Source organism: Populus trichocarpa, chromosome 11 (genome assembly GCF_000002775.5).
Source record: "Populus trichocarpa isolate Nisqually-1 chromosome 11, P.trichocarpa_v4.1, whole genome shotgun sequence".
NCBI lineage: Eukaryota > Viridiplantae > Streptophyta > Magnoliopsida > Malpighiales > Salicaceae > Populus > Populus trichocarpa.
Genome location: NC_037295.2, coordinates 8,288,996 through 8,309,077, shown reverse-complemented (window position 1 = coordinate 8,309,077; position 20,082 = coordinate 8,288,996). Strand labels below are relative to the sequence as shown.

Genomic DNA, 20,082 nt, shown 5'->3' with positions numbered 1-20,082 from the left:
TGACAGACTAATCAAATAATGCTGGTTATGAATAACCATTGATGTCATTAGTCTCCACAAAATGGTAAATTGATCAAACAATATCGATCATCAGTAACCACTGATGCCATTAGTCTTCACACCTTGGCAGACTAATCAAAAAATGTCGATCATTAGTAACCACTAATGCCATTAGTCTCCACACCCTAACAGACTACTCAAACAATGTTGATCATTAGTAACCACTGCCATTATTCTTCACACCCTGACAAACTAATATAACAATGTTGATCATTAGTAACCACTAATGCCATTATTTTCCATACCCTGACAGACTAACCAAACTTTACTCTTAAACTTCTCATATCAAGTTCTCCACATGTTTTTTTGGTAACATATTCAACACATCATTCCACTTCAACCAAATTCATATTCATCATAACACCTTACATATCTCACTGGGTTACCCTAACCCAAAACTCTTCATACTAACCTCATTCTTTACCCAATACCTCCTTATATTTACATTTATACAATTCCTTTGTCTCGAACCTAGATATAAATCATAACATTGTATTTTTATTATCTATTTTTGAATACCTTACGCAACCATTCTTTTTTGTATACTCATTTTTACAACCAAGTATAACACCACCCATTCCAAATGTCTAATTTTTTTTACTAATAGGTGTGACATTTCACTCTCGGAATCCAATGTCCATCTTATGAATGCACAATTTCACTTCATCATGTATGCATACATTTCGATTTTATAAATTGATATCTTTTCCACTTCCACTAACATACCTTATCTATATCATTTTGGTTACAATCTTTATCATCATGTTCTGACTTTTCACATTAAACACCCATACAAGTATTGTCTTCCAGTATCTTATATCACAACCAATGCATACTTTGTATTTTCTAATATTCATTAAATTGTCCTTTTCATAACATAATTATTTCTAGAGGTGAACAAAAAAACCGATAAACCAAGAAAACAAAAAAAAACTGAAAAAACCGAACCAAGAAAAAAAATCGATTAAATCGATTAGAATTTTAGAAAAATTTCCGGTTCGGTTCGGTTTCGGTTTTGTACTGTTGAAACCAGTAAACTCAAACTGAACCGAACTGGTTCATGTTAAAAGAAAAGATACTATAAATGAAAAGAAAATGCTTTATATTCTAACCTAAACCCAATAACCTTAGCAGCCCCCCCTTAAAGATACACAGACACGTCTCCTTCTAGTCTTTATTCTTCAATTTGTATCTCCACTCTTCAGATCTAGTATCTCAGCAACACTCCCAAACCTCAGCACTCAGCAGTAGTCCATCTAAAGCTCTAAGTGCTCCTTTTCAGTTCTTTACAATAAGATTTCTTTCTATGTTATTTTGTAATTGTGGATGGGGTTTATCGGTTGTTTTTTGTCCGTACCTTGAGAATGCTTTAGAAACAACAAGATTATCTTTTTCGTTTATGCTCCAGTTCAATAAATATTCCTGGGGTACCACCTTAGTGCCCATGGGCATAGAAAAGGGAAAGCACTGCCTGTGCAAGTCATGGTCGGGGTTGTCATCCTTACTAAGGAGATAGTTGTCGAGCAACAACCATATAAAGCTTTATCAGCCTGAGCTACCAAAACGCTGCAGGTATATCTGCAAAAGTTGCAGTGAATTATACTAAAAGCCTATTGAAATGGTTAATTTCTTGTAAATATCTTGGTTGTTTTTTTAGATGCAAGGCAACCGTGGAGATGGTGTTGTAATTAAGTACATATTTTAATGATATTGCATTGCTTATCTTGTTTTTGATTTTTTCGGGTTTTTGACATAAAAAACTGGACCGAACCGAAACTGGTCGTTTTGAACCGATTTCGGTTTTTTTTTTTGTTTTTTTTCAAAATTTCAGTTTGGTTGTTTTTTTAAATAAAAACCGAACCGAACCGAAAATGATCACCCTAATTATTTCGTTACTTAGAAACAATACTATAAGAAATAACAACTAGAGGGTGAGTCATTTGTGATAAGACTTGCTTTGAGTTTACAAGTAAAAAAAGATGAATTGAAGCAATAAAGAAAGAATATTTTTCATTTGACATACCATATCAGTAATAAGGATGAAAATGTTGGCCTTTAATGCCTTTGTTGCCTTCATATAGATATGAGAGAGAGCATCCTAGACCTTGGTATGAAAATTTAATCTATAACCAAGAAGTTCGTGTGTCTATTCATATACATGGGAGCAAAGAAATTTCAGTCAGGAATGTGACTTTTCAGATATGTCAGTGAGGTTAACTTACAAAAAAAAAAGTGGTCACGATGAAAGAAAATGGCGAGTTAATCGAGAAGAAAAAAAGAAAAGAAAAGCCACTTGTGAAGAAAAGAAAATAAACTATTAAAGGAAAAACAAAGAAGTATAAGATCTTTTATGCAAGAGAGAGTGTTGTAAATAATTTTTTTATACTATAAAACCTATATAAAATAGTGTTGTTGATTCTTTGTTGCAGGAGTATGTGGATGTGTTACCCATAGATGGTGTTCTTATAGATGATTTTAGGACGAATCCTTTTGAAGAGAAGGGGAAGGATGAGAATCAACAAGCGACACCACATGATCTATTACATGTGTCAATTAGGCCAATTACAAGATTAAAGACCAATAAGATTAAATAGGTTTTTAGTATAATTCTTCCAAGTGACTTGTCCATTTGAAAAATTCAAAGATTCTTTAAAATGATCTAATTATTCTAAGGTCCCTTTCTTTTGAAAATTCAAATATTTTTCAAAATAGTTATTTTATAGAGGTACGAACTCAAAAATATTTTTTCTTGAAAATGGTCACTTCATAGAATGATGAACTTAAAGGTTTTTTTTTTAAATGGTTAATTTATAGAGTGACTTACTCAAAGTGATTTTCATTTCAAAGAGATCAAGTAGAAGTGATCTTAAAATTTGAACTTTTTATAAAGCGATCATCTTGAAGTATTTTTTTTTAAATTCACTCATTTAAAAAAAAGATCAACTCAAAGTGATTTTGAGATTCTATCACTTTAGAGAGAGTTGAGCTTAAATAAAATCTTAATGATACCTCTTGAAACCCAGAGGTATATTTTAAATGCTCAATCTTTATATATATATATATATATATATATATATATCATTTACATCTTATGATTATTAAATTGCTTGAACTGTTCCAATGCCCTCAAAACTCACTACGGGTTTGTCCTCCCATATTTTTCATTCTTGATCAGTGGATGACTACGACATTACCTTAGCCCATATCGGTTCCACTTATCAATACTCCCCAAGTGTAATGTGAGGGTGTTTTTTTCCATTACTCATAGCATATGATGGAGTTCCTTAAATCATCATCTAGTTATTATCATTGCAAAGGTTTCATAAAATTAAATTTCTCTTAGTTGATCTAGAAGTGTTCATTCTTCTAGCAATCATTGAGAAGACACTCATAATTGTCATATACCATTTATAGTTTTGATAGAGTTCGCCAAATCATCAATTTGTCTATTGTTGTTGCAAGGGGCTTTTCAAAATGGATTGCCCTTAGTTGACCTACATGTGCTCATCTTTCTAGAGACTATAAAAAGAAATGCATCATCATTTGTTTGTCAAGAATTTTGCAAAATCAGCCAATAAAATTTTTTCAAGAAATTATTTTTCATGTTTTAAAACCACTTTACAAATTTTACTGATTATGTCTTTGTATGTCTCATGGTTGCATGAAATTACTGAGATGTAAATTTTAAATTATTTCTTTGGTCAAGATCCTAAAATACATCATTCAACACTAAGATACAATTTTACAGATTTATTATTGATGATTGACAAGATATAGGCTGAGAAAGAAATATTAGCTCAAAATTAAGGTAATCCATGACTCAAATGAATTTCTTAGCAAAAATGTAAAATGAATGAGTAGAAAATTATAGATATGTGCACGGTAATTTTTTTAATAATAAAAAAGAGTGTTTTTTAGTTTTTTTAATATAATATAATCTAATTATACTAAGTTTGTTAATTGTTCATAGACCCCAAACTTCTAATTTTCTCAACGAAACTACTTTCATGTTTTATTTAATTTCAGACCTAGAAGTGTTAACTTTAATTAATCATACATACAACATATTTAATTCTTAGAACTTCAACAGCGGTTTTGTAATTGAGAGATTTACTTTGGTTATTAGGTGGTTTCTCAAAATAAAACAAAATCTTGGGGCAAAACATGTAGACATCTACAACGAGGACCAAGAGCCTTTTTTATTATATTTATACAACAAAAATAAAAGGAAAATATGAAACCAAACCATTTAACATTTTACCAGATGGTATCTTATAATTGCATTCAAGCAGCAAAACTCTCTCTAAAAATGCTTAGAAAGCCTGCACTCACGCGGGCGACCCATAGGAAATCTCTTATAATCCGTGCAATAATTGTAAATCATGTAGTATTTTTGCACCCATCTAAGGCTTCTACGACTTGTCGAATCCAGACCTTGAGTCTGCCAAGCATTGTTTGTGATGGAGCTAGTAGTCTTCAATGAACAAGAAGACGATCCTGAAGACCATAAGCACGCGTTGGCTTTGAAATTCCTGTAGTATGCTGTGAAAGGTGCCTTAGACCAATCTGCTTTCACTAGTCCACCTCTTGTCGCCCACTGATCAGCATTCCATAGGCTGGAGTAAAGTTTCATCGGTTGGTTCTTCGGGAAGGGAACTCCAATGGATTCTTGATTTTCGTACACTCTTATAGGCGTGTCATCCACTAAGAAACTAGAGATAACAATATGTTAGATAATTATAAGAAAACTTTTGTGAGTGCTAAGCTGTGCAGCTCTTCAAGAAAATAAGAACAGCAAAATTATATAGCAAAATCTTACATGATACGTTGGTGGTTCCATACAACAGAATACAAGTGAAAATCTTTTGTTGGATCAAACCAAAGGTGGAACTGTTGTTCCCTATCCCCTTTCCCTTGAGTGTACACATTAGTGTGAACAGTATAGGGTTCTCCGCTAAGGTTCCCTAAGAACTCAAAATCAATTTCATCATGGTATGGCCCTTCTGAGGATAACTGCAACAGAATGTATAGATAGCTGAGACACAAGTACACTATAAAAATTTGAAGTCCTTTTACTCTCATGATTTATGATTCTGAGTTGCAAAAATATGTGATTAGAACCTTGATTCTAAGGTGGAATAGTTAACAAGCGGACTTACATAGTAAGCAGTGACAGAACCAGCAGAGTTACCACCAACAAGCTTGATCTGCATATCTATCCTTCCGAAGAGATACTCGCTCTTGGATTGAAAGCCAGAGCCGGAGACCTTATCAAGTGTAAGAGACAGAACGCTTCCTCCACTGAGTATCTTAGCACGATCACCACCCCATGTTAGGTCAACTTCTTGATTGAAATTACCAGCTGAAGCAGCCATGAAAGAAGCCATAAAAAGAGAAGGCAAGAACACTATTACCGAAAATACATAAATTTCCATCTTGAAAGAAGCAAAACGTGCTGTAATTAATTAGATTGGTGGACTGGTTAAGTTGCATTAGAGAACTTTATATAATGGCATGGTATAGAGAAGAATTATATATGAAGCTTGAAGTGGACTCGATCCCAAACTACAGAAGGATTAGAGCTGGAAATAGAACACGTTAAGCTAAGAAGTTTTATGTTTTAAGTTATTTGAGGGATTCTTACAATTATTTACTAATTTTTGAAACCGCATCTGCTGAGTTTATGCTAAGCAACTAATGCATTTTTTTCAGGCATATTAACCTTGTTTTATTCTATGAGGAGATTAAGGTGATTCTTATATATATATATAAGAATCACCTTAATCTCCTCATAGAATAAAAGAAGGTTAATTTAAGTGTGTTACAAAAGGGCTTTCTGTGTGCTGTAGAAGAAGAAGAACAAGAAGAACCGGCATGTCAATAAAAGCCAAGATATGAGCTGGATCTCGTATATCTCCAATCTGTTCTTTATCAACATATAATATAGCATGATTGGGCTGTGTATCGTAGAAAAACAACTTTGCTTTGGACTCTTAAAAGAATAAAAAAGAAGGCTTAAATAACTAGGCAAGGGAACATGGAACTCAAGAATACACGTGAGTTTGGTTTCTTTCTTTGTATGGAAAGTGATGATGTAAAAAAATAAAAATAAACACTCTTAAAGAGGTCTCTTTTTTTTTTTTTTTTTCAAAACTAGAGGATGGGTTTGATGGTATAAGATGTTGGGCTTGAGGTGACTGGAACATCTGCAAAACAGCCTCCAATATTTAAGTTACTACTGATAATAAAGGAAAAGAGCATTAGAGACTATGTTGTATATGTTTGCAGAGAGCAAAGTTAAAAGAAGAAGATGATTGTATATCAGAATACAGTAGAGAAAAACATCTTGCTTTACATTAGGGTTCAAGGCTGTTTATATATAGCTTTGAACCCAAGTAGGTGTTTCCATGGAAAGATAGGATGATTAATGTGGTTATCATCTATTATTTTGGACTACTTGGAGATGTTGGGTTTCTCAAATATCATATATCTAGTGGAAACTATAAAATAAAATTATTTAAGAGTTTTTAAGATCGGGTTAGACAGATTTAGAGTTGTTTATGGATTTATTACCTGAAAACTTGATCTTCTTCGGCTTTAAATAATTTTTTAAAGGTTAGGTTATCGCAAACCACAACACTATAACTTTTCACAGTTTTACCGACGGACAAATTCCATCGATGTAAGATTGCCACTTCGTCAGTAAATTTTTTACCGATTAAATTCCTGACAGAACGCATTCGTCAGCATAGCGTTCGTCGGTAATTCCACATTCTATCGGTAAAAAAAATTTAAATACTAATGATTTTACAGACAGAAAATGAACGCAAAAAAAAAAACATTCCCACTAGAAATATACTGACAAAAATATTTCATTGGTGATCGTGGCATATACAATAAATATTTTCCTACTCTCGATGAAATGAGCACGTCTTTGTTGATCCCGTAGAATAACTAACAAGCACAGACTAGTGAGATCACGTCTGTGGTAGAGATAAGAGGAGAAGAACAATGGTCTGCGGTAGAGAGGAGACCAACAGTGCCAGCAGAGGAGAGGAACACTGGTTTGCGGCAGAAGGAGAAGAAACTTAAATCTTTTTGTACGTAGAGAATCAAAACAAACTTAAATCACAGAAGAAGCAGAGCCGACCATGCCAAGGAGAAGAAAGCCAAAATCTATTTTAGAATGAGAGAATCTGATACCAAGTTAAAGCAGAACTTTATAATGATTCGGTGAGTGCTTCAATCAAGGCAACTCCTCTACTATTTATATAAGTAGAGTATTATACATGAAATTATGGTGTAACCTATTACACATGATAAAATTATACAAGAGAAAACATAATATTTTCATTTTTACATTTTACAATATTTCCTATTAATATGATTAAGGGGTATTGTGATTTTTTTAGTTTGCAACTAAAATGAAAAAGTTAAAAGTACCTTGTCCTGCTAATGTTGAGAGTTTTGGCATAACAATTATTTTACTGTGCAAATAAGAAAAAGACTATTATACCCCTACTTCTAAGTACAATTATATTATGTTAACAGGAGAAAAATCATCATTTCACGGCTATAATGACTCCTTGTCAGTGTTTTAAGACCCGGCGGGTCGACCCGGGTCTGTGGCCGGGCCAGGTCTAAGCAAAAAACAGGCTGGGAATTGGCCCGGTCAGACCTGGTCGGCCCGGCCAAACCCGGCTGAGACCCGGGTTTATTTTTTTTATATCCTCATGCCCGAAACGACGTCATTTTAGCCTTTTACAATTAAAAGGCCAAAACGACAAGAGCAGAGGGACGAATGCATTGCAAAGCAGTAGAAGTGAGAAGAAGACCTAATTAATTTCAAGAAATTTTCAAACCCATTTCACTCTCAGTCGCGAAGAAGAGCAGATGAGTAGAAGACTCTTGAATCCTTGATCGCCGTTTCAATTTTGAGCATAAGGTTAGATGAGTTTTTACTTGTTTCTTTCTTCTTTCGCCTTTCGCTATCCTCTGTTTCATCTTCTTCCCTCTGTTGAACTTGCAGGAGAGTATAACAGTGGCATCGATTCTTCCCTCTGTTGACCCATCAGTTCTTCCCTCTGTTGACCCATCGATTCTTCCCACAGGTATGTATCTCATTTTCTCTGTTCTTTTATTTTTCTGCGACTTTAAATGGTCAAATACATGTTCGTTTGCTTTGAATATTGTTATGAATATTGCTGTGAAATGTGAATATTTCGTTCGTTAATTTTTGTAGCTGTGAATATTCTGCAAGTAGCTGTGAATATTGTTGTTAATTTTTGGTTGTCCCTGTTCGTTTACTTCTGCTTAAGTTGATATTGGCTGTCCCTGTTCGTTTGCTTCTGCTTCTGCTTCTGTTAATGCTTAAGTTGAATCAGAATTTGAGACTATCCCCATGTTAATCTGCTCACTGAAAAAGAACTGGCACTTTTATTTTTTATTTTATGGATGGTGTTGGCCATTTCAGTTTTCTGTGATGTTGATATAATGGATTAGTTATTGTTGAACTGCAGTTGTGAGAATTTGGGTGGGTTGGCCGTTTAACTGAATTTGTGAGAACTAGTTATTAGTTATTGTTGAACTGAAAGTGTCCGTGAACTGAAGTTATTGAACTTGTTGAGTTCTAAGATAAGACAGAATGAAGTATTGTGTGCAGTAGCATGAAATCATAATTTTGTTATAGAAATGAATTGAAACTTTAATTATGGTAGTAATTAGTAATCTGGTTGAAAGAATTTTCCAGTGATATCTTATAAATTATGCCAGGTCCTTAAAATGTCTTCACATGATGGTAGTACTCCAAGTAGTGATCCTTCAACGGTCCAATCATCTCAACCTTCAATTTCCATGTCAAGTGGTAGTAGAGGAAGAACAGATTTGGCATGGGGTCATTGTAGAGAAGCTCCTGAACTTAGTGCTGGATGTAAAAAAACTAAATTAGTATGTCTATATTGTGCTAAAGTATTTGCGGGTGGTGGCATTAATCGATTTAAGCAGCATTTAGCTGAAGCTAAAGGAGAAGTTGAACAATGTCGCAAATGTCCTCCTGATGTTCGACATCAAATGCTTTTGAACCTTAAAGGAAATGCTGAAACAAAAAAAAAGTTAGAGAAATGCAAGCAGATTTCAATCCATTTAATGCACAACAAAGGGAGCATGAAGAGATGATGATTAGGCAATTAGAAGATGATGATGGTGATGATGATGATGAGGAGGATGATGAGGATGTCAATATTAAAAAACATATGTTACCACCAAAGGTTGCAAAAAAGAAAAAGATTCAAAGCATCAGCGCTGTAAAACAATCAACTACAAGTTATGGAAAGCAGAAGAAATCTGCAACATTAGGGACATATTTCATGCCGAGAACAACTCCTGGTGCTCAAAAGTCTCTTCAGAATTGTTGGCAAAGGAAAGAAGCAGTTGAACGGTGTGATCTTGCTTTAGCGAAGTGGATGTTTGATGCATGTGTGCCATTTAATGCTGTTAACTCTGTGTATTATCAGCATACCATAGATGCTGTAACAGCCATGGGTCCTGGTTATAAAGGACCAAACTTGCATGCTATCCGTGGTTATTACTTGGCAAAAACGGTTGATGAAGTGAAGATTTATGTTAAGAGTTATCGAGAGATTTGGAAGAAGACTGGTTGCACATTAATGGCTGATGGATGGACAGATCAGAAGAGGAGGACTTTAATTAACTTCTTAGTATATTGTCCTAAAGGAACAGTTTTTTTGAAAACCGTTGATGTATCAGATGTCTCAAATACTGCTAGATTGTTGTATTAGTTGTTTAGGGAGGTTGTTTTGTATGTTGGAGTAGAAAACATTGTGCATATGGTAACTGATAATGCTGCAAATTATGTTGCTGCTGGCAGGTTATTGATGGAAGAATTTCCTTCAATATTTTGGTCTCCTTATGCTGCTCATTGCATCAACCTCATACTCCAGGACATTGGTAAATTGCAGTCAGTTTGTTGTGTTGTTGAGCATGCTTCTAGTATCACAAAGTACATTTATAATCATTATTATCCATTGTATTTGATGAGGAAGTTCACTGGAGGAAAAGAAATACTTTGTCCAACTCCTACTTGTTTTGCCACCAATTTCATTGCATTGCAAAGCATTTTAGCTCATAAAGATGAGTTGAGAGCTATGGTGACATCTAGGGAATGGGTCTCATTTGCTTATGCTAAAGATATCAAAGGAAAAAAGTTTGTTGAGAGTGTGCTAAACTCTTTGTTTTGGGAAGAATGTGCAATAATTGTGCGAATGAGTGAACCTTTAGTTCGAGTTCTACGATTGGTTGATGGTGATGATAGACCTCCGATGAGATATTTGTATGATGCTATTCATCATGCAAAAGAAGAAATGATGAGGAGATTTCAAAACAGAAAGCCTAGAGTGAAACCTTTCATAGACATTATCAATAATCGGTGAGATGGACAATTTTATAGAAGTCTTTATGCAGCGGCATTTTGGTTGAATCCTCGATTTCAATATGATGCAAATATAATGGATAAACATATGAGCACCATTTCTGGACTTCTAGATGTTCTTGAGAAGTATGCACATAGAAATCTACCATTGCAAAGTAAGATTACAAGTGAGATGAAGTTTTTTAGGAATGCTGAACATGATTTTGGCCGAGCGTCCGCAATAAATAATCGCACCCTTATGCCTCCAGGTATATAATTTTTATATTTAAAAATATTATTTGACAGTCTTACACTTTTACTTATTATTTTTTTGTATAGATGAATGGTGGATGACATATGGAACCAGCGCTCCAAATCTACAACAATTGACTATACGAGTGTTAAGTCAAACTTGTAGTTCTTTGGAATGTGAGAGAAATTGGAGTATGTTTGAACATATTCATTCCAAGAAGAGAAATAGATTGGAGCACCAAAAGCTTAATGACCTTGTTTACGTCCACTGCAATCTAAGATTGAAACAAAAGTATTTTTCTTTTCTCTAATTCCTTAAATATTATTTTATTTTGTTTAGTAGCATTATTAATACTTATATTGTGTTTACCTTCACTTTTAATATATAGGAATTATTGGAAAGGATAAAATTATGATCCAATTAATGTTGAGATAATTTTTGACATTGAAAATTGGGTAGTCGAAGATGACCCATCAATCTTGACAACAGAAAAAGTAGAGTTTTCACCAAGCTGTATCAACTATGACCATATAAGATACTTTAGATGATGATAATTAATGATTGATTATTTAGTGATAAATATTATTTTAAAATAAAGTATTGTTTAACACATAATATTTATTTGTTAATTATGTTTGAAATGTAGATGTCATAAATGTTAATGAGATTGAAGATGATTGTGATGATGAAGTTTCAAAGGAGCATGCTGATGATTTATTAGGTGTTGACAAGATTGACTCATTTCCATCGACATTTGATCCAAATTTTGCTCCCATGGATACAGAAGAACTTAATGTGTTCATTCAACAAAAGTGAATGTTTTGTTTAAAATATTTTAGAATTTATGTTAATGTTTTGTTTAAAATATTTTAGAATTTATGTTGTTGGATGTTTTGTTTAAAATATTTTAGAATTTATATTTGGTTTGTGTTTTGGATATTGAATTAAATTTATGTTGTTGATTTAAAATTTAAATTTGGTTTATGTAAGTGTTGCATTGTAAATTTGTAACTAGTTAGGTGTTTTATATAAGTGTGTTTTTTTTTTTGGACCCGGGTCAACCCATCTGACCCGTGACCCGATCACTGGACCAGATCGATGACCGGATCGGGTTTTAAAACTATGCTACTTGTGACAATATATAATAAATCTACACTAAAAGTTGGAGCCCACCATAGCCAGCCAATGTTTACGAGCTGTTCTTGGGTTTACAAGAACTCATCCCAACTTCAAGTTGAGTTGCTTGTTACATCGATCTTTGTTTAGACCTCTCCTTAATGAAGTACGTACTAGTTTAAACTTCAAGCTTCTATCTTGTATATTTTCCCCATGACTTTCCTGACCTTGTTGTTCTTGATTCCCCCCCCCCCCCCCCCCCCCACCCCCCCCGACATATATATATTAAGAGCACCATGAGGCAGGCCAATCTTACATTAATTAACTATATATATAATAATTGATGTGTATAATTTCTTTTACAGTGCTTTGTATTGCTTCCAGTGCAATATTCCTTAATGGAGTACTAGTTTAAACTTCAAGCTTCTATCTAGTATTTCTTCCCCAGATCAAAATCAAGATAAAAGATGAAGTAGTAAATTTGATATTGACATCACATGCAAGTAGATAACTACAACTAATTATGGAATATTTGTTAAAGAATAATAGGGACTCTATACTCGATGGATATATTATTGATGGAACCGGTTTACCATTAAGACTATGAAATTTAATTTCTAATTATATATAAAAAATCTGATTTAAAAAAAAATTGTTTAAATTTTTATAATTCTATATAAAAATAGATCACTTATTTCACTAGTGAGATACCAAGAATCATGAAATAAATACTCTAAAAAGGGCAGCTTTGACTTGAAATTTTATATGCTTATACATAAACGTACTAAACGATACACCTTGCAAAGCAAAGCAAGCACAATATAAACTTTAAATAAATCAAGAATGGTGGATATATATGGGATTTACATGCATTATGATATCATATAAAAAGAATAAATAATCCCTATCGAAATCCTTATGATCTTTCTATAAATAAAAGACAATGGATGGCAGTAACCTATATGAGACTATTCTGCTCTCTGTTCTCTTTGCTAAAAATTCTGTTCTTTGCTCTTTTCTGTTGTTCATCTGCTTAAACAAAATCCTGTTCTTTATATACCAGTTTTTCTACGTTCACCTCTAAAACTCAAGAACACTTGATATTTACATTCAGAAATCCGAGAAGAGTAGGATTCTTGATATTTCCCAGCAGCCATTTCGAGTCTAGCAAAGATAAGACTTTCCAAAGATCTGAACAAAAAAATAGGAGTTGCAGGATTGATTTTAGGATTTCCACTTTGGTTATTGAATTTTAATTCTATCTATCTTTTTTAATTTGATAATTTTCAATCAAAAAATGATCTTTAAATTTTTAATTTTAATAATAAAATAATATCATGTGATTTTGAAAAAAAAATATAAAAACCCTTACAAATATTTATAAATAAAAGGTAAAAAAAAGAGAGAAGGAAGATTACTAGAGATACAAAACTCTTTTCATGATAATTCCGAAAAACAATCTTTCAAAAGCTTTCAAGCTTTTTATTTTATTTTATTTATGCTTGAAATCTAAAAACACAAAACTCTACTGAATGAATCCTAAATCAATACAAGTTCAAGACCTTTCTTTGCAAAAAAACCACCAAGCAAAATCGCCATCATAAAATTCAGAACGAAAAGAACAATCATAATTTCTAAGAATACGAGAAGCTATTTCTACTTTGGCTACGTGTGCATCATCATCATCATCATCATCGCTACTGTTGTGGGCAGTGATAAATTCATCCTTTGATTGGATATCATCATCATTTCCTTCCTCTTCATGCAACCATTGTACACCAATCGTCCTTATTTGAATATTTGGATCAAGTGGAAGCACTGAAATACTCACGTCATCACCATTATCAAATGTAGGATCATCGACCCCTAATTTCATGTGCATTAGCGATTGGATTTCACGAACACCACGCTTGGATCTCACAGGGAAGATATGGGCTTGACAAATCAAGGATCGACCAATGGTATTGTTTCTGATTTCAATATAAAAAGGATCACAGCGACTATACCCTGACATCGTACAAAACCCTGTGAACAGATTAAAGCCACATATCCGGTGCGTCTCAGGTGAGGATATTTTGAAAGAAAAGTTATCTACAAACTCTTTCTGAATTAGCCATTTATCCTCTTCTTCCTCCTCATAAAAACCCCTTAACTTCTCATCTTCATCAAATACATGGACGACAACTTTGAATATGTCATCTATAAATATGATCTGTACCACCAAAACAATGTCTATAAAATGAGCCAAAGAAAAATATTCAAATGTAGATTTCAAAGAAAATAACATGGGCGAGGGAAGACCTGAAATCTCGATGGCTGTATTTGAGCACTAACCATTTCCATTATTCTGAACATGTGTGAGTCGAACTTTTGGATTGATTCTTGCTTCATCCAATCTTGGAACTCGACTAATTGATCATAACCATTTGCTTTAGTCCAACGGTCTACACTTGGAATTCTTAGCAATGAATAGCAAAAGGACACATCTAACAACCACAAATGGGATGGAAGCTCTGGGAGTGTCTGAAGCATTTTGCAATTTCTTAAATATAGGTCAATGAGTAGACCAAGATCCTTGATGCTTTCTGGAAGAGAACGAATTGTTGTGCCACTTAAATCTAGTCTCCTTAAGGAGCGTGGCAGTGAAAACAAGGTAAATCTCAACATTTTCCTCGCTGAAAACCTAGAGGGAAAGAATAGCTTCAATGGAAGAGATGTAATGTATGATGTACTTGCAACAATTCCATCGCTTTGAAGCAAGCTGCGCCCCTGATGATGCTCTAACTCCATATTCAGGCTGTCAAGATTTGAGCAACCATCTAAAACCAGCTCTTGAAGTGAATTCAATCTACTCATTTCTTCTGGAAGCTCCATAAGACTTGTACAATTTCTTAGATTTAAGATCAACAGTCTTTCTAAATCACCAATAGATTCTTGAATTTGAACCAAACGAATGCAGTCTTCAAGTATTAGCTTTTCAAGGGCTGGGAGACCCGAGAAGTCTGGGGTTCTAATGAGATTAAGAGAGTAATGGAGATCAAGAATTTTTAATTTTGAAAGAAACTGCGAAAATATATGAATTTAGTTGTTATCAATTGAAAACGAGAGAGATAGCTATAGAGACAGACTAGATGCATACCGGTTTGCCTTTCCAAGCATCAACTAGACAGCTTCTGGATAGATCAAGAACCACCAGCTTCTTCAAGCATACATGATTTGGTATGGATCTCGAAGAGAATCCATACCAACATAACCATATCAAATTCTTAGGGAAGTGCTCAAAACTTCCATAGAACTTCGTGTAATTTAGTTGGAGAAATTTTACATCTGGCATCTTTCTAAAAGCATCGGTACTGAGGATGGAAAACAAACTTTTTTGGCTAGTTTGTAAACTTCTCCCATCAGAAAAGTCAGAAAGCCTTTGTTGAAAGAAGTTAAGCCTGGCGAGCTTGCGGCGAACAATTGAACTGGTACAAACAACTTTTGCATAATCATCTTCCATTAATGTACGCATATCCAGGGTAAGGCCACGCAATTTTTCAGCATCCTGCATCAAAAATATTAAAAGTACATGAGAAAGGAAAGTAAAGGAATGAATATTTTAAGGCACCACAAACCATTGAAGCAGACAAAAAAAACATTTGAGCTATTTACAGTAGTTCCTTTCAAAACTGCAAAAGCATCCTCGTGGCGCCATATTCTTTGACATTTGGGTGATTCTTGACGAGCAATTTCCCTTCCCATATCTCTTACTAGTTGATGCATCCACAACCTTTGATCAATGTTGATTTCAACAAGACATCTATCGATGAGATTGTCAATCCCAAATCTTGCACCTTTATCGAGCCCATCCAGTATCCTAACTGCATCATCCACATCCATTCCATAGAAGAAATATGCAATATCAAGGAATAAGTTCATCAGATAATTATCAAGAAAGTCGTAAGTTATTCGAAGAACCTTTTGAACTTCAAAATTAGGAATCACTTCCATTTGTTGTAATGCGCTTTCCCATATCTCTCTTCCTTTTCCGGACAAAGAAGAGCCAATAAATCCAAGAGCTAATGGAAGTCCATTACAATGATGTACTATTCTCCAAGAATCTTCTACAAAACCATCAACAGGGTTAGCTTGTCCAAAAGCATTCCAACTGAAAAGCTCAAGTGATTTTTCATCATCTAGCGGTTCAACTTTGCACCGGACCCACTCAATATCATTAGCTGAAAACAGACCCTTATTTCTGCTTGTTACAATGATTTTACTTCCTTTACAACAGACCCTTATTTCTGCTTGTTACAATGATTTTACTTCCTTTACAAAGCCAATTTTGTACGCCAATGATTTTATTGAATTGGTCCCTTTTGTCCACATCATCTAGAACAATAAGAGTTCTTCTGCAACATAATGCATCCTTAATCTTCAGAATTCCTTCATCTTCATCATTTATCTCAACGACAGTCTTTTTTAGGATGACGGAAAGAAGTTGCCTCTGTAGGCAAACTATATCCTTTGATCTAAAATTTGATAGGAAGCTCTTTCCTTCAAATTTATGAATATTCTGATTAAAAACACTCTTTGCTATGGTTGTCTTCCCAACTCCACCAATTCCATAGAGTATAACAATGGCAGCATCATGGGACCCATCTTGCAACCATGAGTTGATATAATTTACTAGAGGATCTCTTCCAATGAAATGAAGGGGTACATGAAACATTTTTTGATCCAATTTCTTTGAGACCTTCTCCACAATAGATTGGACAAACTGTGCCTCGTACCTACATCAAAAAGTAAAATACAATGTGTGATTATTAATAGTCTCTCTATAAGTAATAGAAATAAACAAAACATTTAGCTAAGAAATTAAAGCAGTTTGTGTGTCAATGATTTGATAGTTAATGATTGAAAAAAAAAAAAAAACAACGAAGAAATCTTAAGTATTTTATTTTATTTTTCTTATATGTCTTATGCTATGTGTAGTTTCATCAAGAGATACAACTTACCCATCTCCTAAAACCATTCCAGCTAAATCTGCAACTTCTTTCAAAGCAATCCTCCACCCACTCACCCGCTCCTTCTCCTCGTTGAAGCTCTTTTCATGTTCCACAAATGCTGCAGCGAAGCTCCCTGTTTGACGTCCGACTTGGGATGGATCCACATCATAGAATACTGGCAAAACTATGCAGTCATCATTCCTCTTACGTTCCATGATCATTACAAGTTCATCGAGGCACCATCTCGACGAAGCATAGTCTTTGAAGAACACGATTATCGATATTTTTGATTGTTGTATTGCCTTCTGGAGCTCGAAATCTATATTCTCTCCTCTCTGAATTTCATCATCATCTCTAAATGTGTGAATCCCTGCATCAACCAGGGCCTTGTACAGGTGATCGGTAAAGTTCTTGCGGGTGTCTTCACCTCTAAAACTCAAGAACACTTGGTATTTACAATTAGAAAACCGGGAAGAGTAGGATTCTTGATATTTCCCAGGAGCCATTCCGATTCTAGCAAAGATAAGACTTTTCAAAGATCTGAACAAAAAAAAAAAAGAGTTGCAGGATTAATGTCGATAGTTCAAGATCGACAGTACACCAATAAGCTGAAGTATTCATATATTATTATCTTACTTTTTCTATAAAACAATTTTCAAGTTATTTCCCTGCAATCAACTCCTCCATGCCCTTTCAGAAAAATATTTGTACATATGATAAATTAAATCTCTATGCTGAACCAACAAATTCGGTTGATGAGTTACATTCCACAATATATAACATAATACGAAAAGAGATAAGCAGAGTTACCTGCAATCTTCACTTTCCCTTCGCTGATGTTCTCTTATCATTTCATCAATTTTCTGCTTTTAAATCAACCTTAAAAGTCTGTGGTACGGGGAATTTCCGCGTTAGGACCTTTTTTTTTTTTTTTTAATTTGCTCAAAATTGAGAGAGAAAGGGTGGATTGTAATTTTAAGACAAGTCATCCCCACAAGTCCACTCTCTCTGTGGTATGGAATGTTTCCGCGTGAGGACTTTTTTGGTTTTATTTTGATCAAGACTTGGATGTTGAATATAATCACTAATGTATTTGATTATAATCCCGACAAATGCACACTGAATTTTCCATGGCTAATGTCGGAAGCAGAAAGTCGGAATGTCTAGGCATGACCAGTTATGCATGGAAAATTTTGGTGCCAGGAATTGATGGCTATTGACATCGTGAAGTAAGAAAAAAGTTATAAAATAAATTCCACAAGTTGATGGCTAGGGACATCCTGAAGTAAGAATCAAGTTAGAAAAAACATTGGTTAAATCTTCCGAAACTTGCATCGATTATTGGTTTTTTTTTTGGAATATTTAGAAACTTGTCTCCATTCAAACAATTGAATTTTTATATTTGATTTCATCATCAATATTATAGTTATGATAGTCTCAATATTTATAAACTTAAAATTGTATTTATTAATTGAAATTAATTTTTAAACAATTATTAACCTTTAGCTGTGAAAGAAAAAAACAAACTTGTATTGAAAGATCGTTCTTCTACTAGGCCTGATACTTGTGGGTAAATGAATTCCACTCTTAAGGTACTCAACGAGCCCGTGTCGTAAGTGGATGCCTATCTCTCAGGTGCTTGTTCTTGGTTGTGAGAAGTTTTGCTAGAAGAATTAGCAGTGATCATGTCTGTACGACACACGATTGACTTTCCCCTGGTATCTACATAAATTAAAAGATTAAAATGTTATAAATCATTCATATTTTATAAAAATATTTAGCAGCACCTTCTCCATATGAGAAAAAAAATTTAAATGAATTGCCATAAATTAATTGATTTTATTTAATTTGTTTCCTTGTATTTGTATTGAGTGAAGAGTTCACTCAACTTGTATTTGACTTAGTTTTAAGATTATATTTTAAATTTTTTCTATTTATACATATATTTAATGGGCAGCCTTTATTATGTTTCAAATTGTATGTTAATTAGCCGAATTGCATCTTATGAGTTTAATTCTAAACTAATTACCTAAAAACGTTTTTAATCAGTGAAAGCCAATTTTGATCCTTGTTTTCACAAACAAACCCTCAATTGGTCACAATCTTTAATAATCTTTTCAATTATGCCACTAGATTTCATTGATTGTGCACTCATTGTCTTTTACAGTATGGTCCTTGGTCTTGATATTCTTTAATTTCATCCTTAATTGCCCTTTTATACTTTTAATTCTTTTGATTTCACCCCTGATTAAATTAATTAGCCCCTCAAAGCTTCAACACCCATTCATTTTAGTCTTTGAACCTTTAATTATTGCAATCTTAACACAAATTGATGCTTAAACTTTGTTTTTTCTTCAATTAAGTCCCTAGTTGCATTAATTAACATAAACTGAATTTCAATTAAGTCCCTAGACTTATTGATTCTTCTAATTTCAAACAATCACTACCAGAAAATTGGCGAAAACCAATGGAATTACCGACAGAATTATTTTGTCGGTAATTTTTACCGACGGATATAATTCCATCTCTAATTTTGTCGATCTACACCGACAGAACTTTGCCGTCGGTGATATATACCGACAGACTACATACCTTCGGCAACTCGGTCGGTATATACCGACAGAATTATTCCATCGGTATATACCGACCGAGTTGTCGACGAACTATGTAGAATTTTGAAAAGAAGAAACAGTGTGATGACGTTGAATTTTTTCATACGATTTTATCGACGGAATAACCGAGAGATTCAAATCAGGATCTCCGTACAGTGACGTGGCCCGTTTATCGTCAGATGTACCGACGGGTATACTGACGGCAGTAATCCGTCGGTGATTCGATCGGTAAAATGCAATATATACACACTCTGCCAACTCTCTCCTCCTCTATTTCTCCTTCTTCTTCCCCATCCCAACTCTCCCCTCCCAAACTGCAACCAACCACCCATCCCAACTCTCTCCCTCTTCTCAACACAAGCACTCAAGTTTCTTCACAACATCCGTTCTCCGATTACTTTATTGTGGATTTTATCATTTTTTGTAAGTAAATCTATCCTTTTTAGTTTTAACATTTAAATGTCAATTTTATTTTATTTTATTGTTTTTTTTAGTATATGTATTTTGTTAACGTATATACTTATTTTATTGTTATTTGTCAAAAAAACTTATAGTATGAATGTATAATTTTGTTGTTGTTATAGTTTGTTTTAGATTTTATCAAATTGTATTTGTCTGTAAATT

The 20,082-nt window shown here is 33.8% G+C and overlaps 4 protein-coding genes across 4 annotated transcripts; 1 reads left to right on the top strand and 3 right to left on the bottom strand.

Moving 5' to 3' along the window:
• Window positions 1–4,233: 4,233 nt before the first annotated feature.
• On the bottom strand, window positions 4,234–5,737 carry LOC7483597 (xyloglucan endotransglucosylase protein 1). Its single transcript, XM_002317274.4, has 3 exons — window positions 5,220–5,737; window positions 4,880–5,073; window positions 4,234–4,772 (listed from the first exon to the last, which is right to left on the bottom strand). The coding sequence occupies exons 1-3, from the start codon at window positions 5,493–5,495 to the stop codon at window positions 4,364–4,366; spliced, it is 879 nt and encodes a 292-aa protein (XP_002317310.3). The 5' UTR covers window positions 5,496–5,737; the 3' UTR covers window positions 4,234–4,363.
• A 3,574-nt stretch (window positions 5,738–9,311) lies between these two features.
• LOC112325849 (uncharacterized) lies at window positions 9,312–11,555 on the top strand. Its single transcript, XM_052445412.1, has 4 exons — window positions 9,312–9,776; window positions 9,858–10,504; window positions 10,601–10,755; window positions 11,413–11,555. The coding sequence occupies exons 1-4, from the start codon at window positions 9,312–9,314 to the stop codon at window positions 11,553–11,555; spliced, it is 1,410 nt and encodes a 469-aa protein (XP_052301372.1).
• A 1,734-nt stretch (window positions 11,556–13,289) lies between these two features.
• Window positions 13,290–14,163, bottom strand: LOC127903966 (uncharacterized). Its single transcript, XM_052445174.1, has one exon. It carries the CDS (start codon window positions 14,140–14,142, stop codon window positions 13,411–13,413), a length of 732 nt encoding a protein of 243 aa, XP_052301134.1. The 5' UTR covers window positions 14,143–14,163; the 3' UTR covers window positions 13,290–13,410.
• On the bottom strand, window positions 13,290–17,766 carry LOC18102928 (disease resistance protein Roq1). The gene is made up of 7 exons (XM_052445175.1): window positions 17,657–17,766; window positions 16,856–17,386; window positions 16,134–16,630; window positions 15,510–15,916; window positions 14,995–15,402; window positions 14,157–14,865; window positions 13,290–14,067 (listed from the first exon to the last, which is right to left on the bottom strand). Exons 1-6 carry the CDS (start codon window positions 17,695–17,697, stop codon window positions 14,833–14,835), a joined length of 1,917 nt encoding a protein of 638 aa, XP_052301135.1. The 5' UTR covers window positions 17,698–17,766; the 3' UTR covers window positions 13,290–14,067; window positions 14,157–14,832.
• Window positions 17,767–20,082: the final 2,316 nt, after the last annotated feature.